Genomic DNA, 6,559 nt, shown 5'->3' with positions numbered 1-6,559 from the left:
GTGGTCCCATAGCCACACCCTGCCCGAGCTGCCCTTAGGGACCCACTCGCTCCCTTGCTCCCAGGCCCCATCACCTGCTGCCCAGCTGGTGCGGCTGCTCTTTGCTGGTGTTCATGCATGTGTGCGCACATTGTTGGCACCACAGATGCTCCCCGCACTCACATGGAGGAAAGTTGGTTGGACGTGTAGTTTAAGAAGGTGATAGGACAGACTAGGATGAGCAGGTGTAGGGCATGGCCAGAGTTGTGTACTGCCTGGTCTCTGCTCACCTGCAATAGACCCTTTTACTCCCTTAAGCCTCTATTGCCCACACGTGTTCCTCCCCAAACCTCCTGAATCTCTCCCTTTTCCCACTTTGGGTTCCTCCCCTAAACATCCCATAATAAACCCTGTGCTATCCCCAAATGCTCTTTCCTTGCATCCCATGATGTGTTCCACACCCCTAGGGAGCCAGACTCCCAGCCTGTGCTCGCAAGGTGTTCCAGAGGGCTCTGGATGACGTAGATGAGGCCACCTGGACCATGGGGCTGATGGTTCTCCTGGGACAGCTCTGGGAGGGGCCCAGGGGTGTGTGTCTGTGATTTCGGTCCCCCCACCTGCTCTTGTACCGCTTTGTCCTGCTAGATTTTTGGACATTGGCCTTTGAGGCGCTGGTGCTTCTCTTCTGATGGGCCTGAGAGTAGCTGGGTCAGTTTATGAATCGAATTACTCCACTTGCCATTGTTTCTTTGTGCCTCTTTTGTGCCTGTGGCTGATCTTACTGCGTCACCTAACGGCCTGGGCTTCCCGCTGCCTTCAGCAGCCAACTCTCAGACTCTGGTCTCTCTGGGCTCTGTCCCAGGCTACACCAAAACCTAGCCCCCAGACCTCTTTGCCTGTGCACCAGCAAATCCAGCGCAATGTTTGCTGCCGACTACATGCTAAGGTACGTGTCCCTCCCCAGCATGCTGGACTCTCCCTTTGCTGGCACTGGCCTCCACACCCCCTGTGTGCAGTAGAAAGAGCCCATGCACCTGGGAAAACAGCTAGAAAATAAGATCACTGTGGTGATCCATTATTATTATTATTATTTATTTTTTCCTCCCACCCACAACTGGCCCCTTTTATGCCCATTTCCCATGCTCATTCCTCCCTCCTCAGTCCCTCCCTTCTCCCAAACAGCCCACAGGACTGCGTGCCCCAGGATCCCACAGCAGGGGTGTCTCCCGCCCATGCACCCATGTGGACATTGGGCAGCCCTGGGTCCCTCTGTCCTTCTGGGGGGCCCTGTGGCAACGGGGCTGGGGGCTTCTGCTGGCTCCAAAGAGGTCACCAGGACCCCTCCCTGGCATGGCTCCTTGGCATTCTGGAGATGACCTGTTGACACATAACCTGCCAGCTGGTCTTAGCAAAACTCCTGATTCTGCTCTTTAAACAGCTTCAGTAGGTTAATGAAAATACCTGTGGATATAAGGGCCCTCAATAAGCCACATGACATACCACAGAGCATTTTGATTAAAAACTAGCATGATGGAACATCAATAGAGCGCACAGTGAATGGTCTAAACCCAGCTACACCTCAATACAATTTACTAATGTGACATCACCACTAACCAGAGTCATTTTAGGGAGCTGCCACTGCAGAGACAGGTGTTAACTCCTGTACTAAAAACTTTAATGACTAGGAAGAAAGTTTAAAACCAAACCCTCTTGAGGCTGATGCCTCACAGCAGGAATGAAACTGGAGGCACATGACAATTCAATGTTTTTAACTCCACTGAGCGGAACTGCCTCTGGATTCAGTTTCCCAGGGCACTGCAGCTCTGGGCACTCCATCCAGGGTTGGGATTTACCTGTCTGCACAAGGCTCTACAGCATTGCTACCATCTGTGTTCTAAAAAAGATGTGTGGAAACTAGAGGGACTTCAGAAATAACAAATGCTTTTAGGACCAGATGAAATAATTCTGCTCGTTCCTGTGACAATTCAGGCTGTTTATACAGAATTTGGGGGCAGCTTGGCCAGCACATTCATAGCAGGGAGGAAACAGCAGGTACTGAGCTGTCCCTTAGCTGGAATGATCCTGAGACAAACCCATCTGGCAGCAAACGAAAGATGCCCTGAGAAGAAACCCACTTCTGCAAAGTTAAAAATCCTCTCCTTGGGTGCTTTACTCAGGCAGCACCATTCTAGGGGAACATGTCAGCTCATCTGGAGTTTCTGAGCACAGAAACAGCCTGAGCAGCAAGTTGGACGGCGGCGCCTATGGGTGTTTGTAACTCTGAACTCCCAAGCCTGAGCAGGGCTGCAGGAGCCCAGCCTGGATGATCCAGCGGCCAAAACATTTCGGGTCTGGACACACGATCACTGGAAAGCCACTAGACAGAGGGGCATATCAGGGCCATGAGGGAAGGGGCTCAAAGATGACATGAGATGCACCCATCCTGGCTGGTGAGGCATGGGCTGACTGAACTGCAGAAGCCGAGACAACAGTCCAGGACTAGGAGGGTGGACTTCGTTTTCAAAGAGGGAAGGCTTGCAGTGCGAGGCGTTGCCAAGGGAGCTCCCCCATGACACAGGAACGCCAGAGCAGCTGGAGTTAGAGATGAACTGGCTGGCAAACCTCACCTGCGCTTCCCTGTGCTCCCACACCATGCCAGGTGGAAGGTGAAGGGGCACAGCAGCAGGGAGTAGCAGCTGACCTTTCCATCAGTGGTTTATAGCCCAGGGACTTTGCTCCTGTGGGAGCAACGGCAGTACCGACACACGCTGTACAAGCTTTACACCATCCGGCACACCAGGCTGGAGCCGCTTCTTTGTTGCACCTTGAAGAGCATGCAGCTAGACGGGGTGCAGCATGCTGCGGGCAGGTTTGGTCAGGAGGGTGACTGGTACCCCTGTACCTCAGCAGACACAAACTGTCTCCAGAGCCTTGTCTCCTGCTCCGTGTGCCACAGACTGACCTCAGTTGGGCCACCTCAGGGTGGGTAACAGAAAGGCAGCAGGCCCAAGCACTGCAGCAGGGGCTGGCGCTCTGCTACCACACAGCAGAAGCCAGCTGCTTCTTGCGAGCTGCAGACACATCCCCTACGGTGCCTCTAAGATGCCAGAGACATTGTCCTCCCCATCCCACCTTCCTCTCTCCCCACCTCCAGGAAAGAACCAAGGACCAAAAGTACAGCTACGTTTTGTGGGCTTTTAGTTTGAAAAAAGTATTGATTGAAAGTGTACAACAGAACAAAGTGTGGCAGCAGCACCACAGCCAGATTGTTTCACAAATAAAAACAGAAAGGGCCTTAAATAATTGGGTACAGATTAAAAAAATCTCAACAGTGAAAAAGTTCTTCCCTCCGAACAGAAATTCACAGGCACAGAAATGGTAACAACCACATGGAGGCAATGGGGGGAAATCCTTCTTCTAACCACAGGGCTCTGTGCTCACAGGCTGCCAGCTGTGGCCAGCTCCTGCGCTGTGGCTGGTGGCTGCTCCCGCGTGCAGCTCTGCCCTTGGCTCCCTCTTTGGAATGGTTACAGATGAACAGTGCGACATGCCCTTGCTAACCAGACCCGCCCCCCCCACCCCCCAACCAGGACACGAACAAACAAGGCCTCTGCTAAGGCTAAAAAAAGGACAAGACTTTGGAGTCTTGAGTTCAGCATGTTTAAGAAACGAGTCTGGTGAGTGCACAGCAAAGTCCCTGTGCGAGGCCTGCTATTCCAGCTTGGCCTTCTTGTTGTTATCCCCGCCATTCTCTTCTGCTGGTGCTGCCACATCCTCCAGTTTCCGCTTCCCACTTTCAGCAGGTGGGTGTGTATTACGGGGTTTGAAACTGATAATAATGCAGGTCATGTTATCACAGCCGGTGCCATCCCCTGAGGTGTCTGGAGCCAAACACTGATCCAGCAGCTGCAGAGGGACAGGACAGGACAGGTTAGCGGAAAGCACAGACAGCACTGTGAATCACCTGAGACACCAGGCCCATTCTAGCAAACGAGAGCAGCTTAGGGGCTGCCAGGCCAGAACAGTGCGGGCTGGGGTCAAATGCTGTTTGCCACCAGACAAGGGACAGAACAGCCTCAGCAGCTCTGGTTTTCTGGAAGTGGACAGAAACTTCTTTGGTTTGACAGCAACCTAGAAGTCAGAAACACTGGCCAGGGTGCCACAGGAACTGGGTCCCAATTCAGAGGCATCTCTGCTCCTGTTCCAACCAGTGTTGCAGGCCATACGCTCCCAGATACCCCAAGTGCTGAACAAACCAGTCTGATGGAGAGGGAGGGCAGAGTCAGGCACCAAGCTGGGATGCAGAAACACTGTGGGCTGAAGGGATACCGAAGCTCTGGACCTTACCTCTTCTACAATGGAGGAGAGTGGCCTCAGGACTCCATTCTCATCCTTTTGAGTGATCTTGGACTGGATGAAATCCACCACTTCCTGGCTGCTCATCACATTCCTGCAGAGAGCGAAGAGCTCAGAAGGGCTAGAGAAGGGAGCAGTCATGCCATAGTGTCTGACTAGCACCCAGGGCCATTGGGTGTTCCTGAGGCCCAGCTCCAGAGAAAGATCAGTGTAGTGATGCCCGAGAGGCACAACAGTTCCCTCACTACTCACCAGATTCCATCACAGGCAATGACCATGAAGTCGTGGTCATCATTTATTGTCAGCACTTTGATGTCAGGGAAGGCAGAGATCATCTGTTCTTCTGGAGGCAGATTCCTGTTCCGCTTGTAGAAGTGATCACCTGTAGCAGAGAAGAGGATCACTTTTTCTGTGGTTGGGCCCTGGCAATGCTGCCTACTCCTGAAGAGTGAGAAACACTACTGCTGAAAGGGCAACCTCAGCAGAATCGAAGCCAGTGCTCCCACAACCAGAGCAGATCAGGCTGTGGGCACATCAGAGAGAGAAATCTGCCACATGTTCAAGGTATTAGCTTTGGCAAGCCCAACATGCTGTTACCATACAATGGGAAAGAGGCGCTTTTGCCAGTTCAGCCTTCCTGGGCCAATGCCAGGCCAACAGCACACACTGTCTGACAACACCAGCTGAGACCCTGCAGCTGTGCTCATGAAATGAGTGTGTCTAGGAGCAGAATTTGCAACTCACCCCAGCACTAGCTTGGCTTTGCTCATTTTCCAGAAGCTCAGGCTGTCCTGGGCCAGTTATTTCAGTGCAATGTCCACAGCACACTGTTGGGTTCAGGTCTTCCCAAACCTTCAGTAGCCAAAGCTCACTTGAGAAAACCGATCCTCAGCTGTGACTACCAGGCTTGCCTGGAGTTACCTCCTAGGAAGGGATTTCTAGGGCCACCGCAAAATAGTAGGTGGAAATGTTGGTGCCTACCTAGATAAACAAACTCCTCGTTTCTGTCCTAAACGTATTTTTATCTCTTCACCCTAGGATAATTTCAATAGTCTTGGTCCTTCTGCACAAGTACTCTCCACTCACACCCATAGCTGCTTCTCTGTGTATTTTCCAGTACATTCTCAGTGTTATTCACTACCCTTTCCCTAATGCCTCCCAGTATCTATCTCATCCGCTCAAACTATAGCCATCGACTGGGCCAAGACCTTGTTTGGCTACTAATAGATGTGCCCAGCCTCCCGAGCCATTAACCCCAACACTGTTCATAAGAGACCAAGAGATGAGTACAAACACCATCCACGTGCTGCCTAAAGCACTGCAGCAAGTGAGGGTGGAGTTTGTGCAATTAAAAGGCAAGGCTGGCTCAGGAACAAATGAGCTCAAACTGGTATAAAATTAGGTCTCCAGGAAGCAACATACCAAGATCCTCCAGCACTCTGCTAACAGAAAAAAAACCTGTTCAAGTCAACAGTCTGGTTATGAGACAGTTTGTATGAGGTGGTTTCTGACAACCCAGCTGCTGGCACAATAGCCTTGGAGGCTTCACACACTCTGTCCTGCGCTGGAGCCTGGTAGGTGCTAGGTGTTGCTTTCTATCAACATCTGCCAGTTTCATGGCTATTTTCTCTAACTAGACTCAAATCTTACCACATCAAATATTGAATACGTTCTACTCATCATCCGGTAAAAAACTGTTTTAAACTTATCAGCTGGCAAGTGCTGGAAGCACAGATGTTCTAAGCACAGTACTCTGAGGCCAAGCAAGCCAACATTCACCCCCGTCTTACTCACCGATTGCTCTGGAGAGGTTGAGACCACCGTTCACTCTTCCATCCATGGTGACCTTGCCGCCAGCGTTCTTTATCCTGGCCAGCTCCACCTCATCCTCCGGTTTGTGGTCATATGACATGTCGACAGCTTTGCCACCTTCTGACACCACGCAGCGAGAGTCTCCAGCATTAGCCACAATCAGCTGCTTGCCCCGGATAAGCGCCACAACAGCAGTTGTCCCACTGTCAGAGCCAGGCTGCAAGAGACAAATGATTTTGCTGAGACTCCTTTCTCTTGCTCCGTATCAGGTCAATAAATGAACGATGGTCCCAGCCGTGTCCCAAACCCTGACATGCTGTGTCTTACCCCTTCTTCCCATAGGCACACACAGAACAATGGAGAAAAGACTGAGAGAAGCATGAAACACAGCAGGAGTGGGTTCAATGAGAGG

General features: G+C 51.7%; 1 protein-coding gene across 1 annotated transcript in view; it reads right to left on the bottom strand.

The window, feature by feature from the left end:
• Positions 1-3,160: 3,160 nt before the first annotated feature.
• PPM1G (protein phosphatase, Mg2+/Mn2+ dependent 1G) overlaps positions 3,161-6,559 on the bottom strand; it is a 28,324-nt gene continuing 24,925 nt past the window's right edge. The window contains exons 7-10 of the mRNA XM_056342940.1: positions 6,130-6,364; positions 4,588-4,717; positions 4,327-4,429; positions 3,161-3,885 (exon numbers count right to left, since the gene is read on the bottom strand). Of these exons, the coding sequence (XP_056198915.1) occupies positions 3,691-3,885; positions 4,327-4,429; positions 4,588-4,717; positions 6,130-6,364 (663 nt within the window). The 3' untranslated portion in view covers positions 3,161-3,690. The remainder of the gene's footprint in view (positions 3,886-4,326; positions 4,430-4,587; positions 4,718-6,129; positions 6,365-6,559) is intronic.

The sequence above is a fragment of the Falco biarmicus genome, chromosome 6 (assembly GCF_023638135.1).
Source record: "Falco biarmicus isolate bFalBia1 chromosome 6, bFalBia1.pri, whole genome shotgun sequence".
Classification (NCBI taxonomy): domain Eukaryota; kingdom Metazoa; phylum Chordata; class Aves; order Falconiformes; family Falconidae; genus Falco; species Falco biarmicus.
The sequence above is the reverse complement of the archived record's forward strand: the minus strand, read 5'-3'. Positions and strand labels throughout refer to the sequence as shown.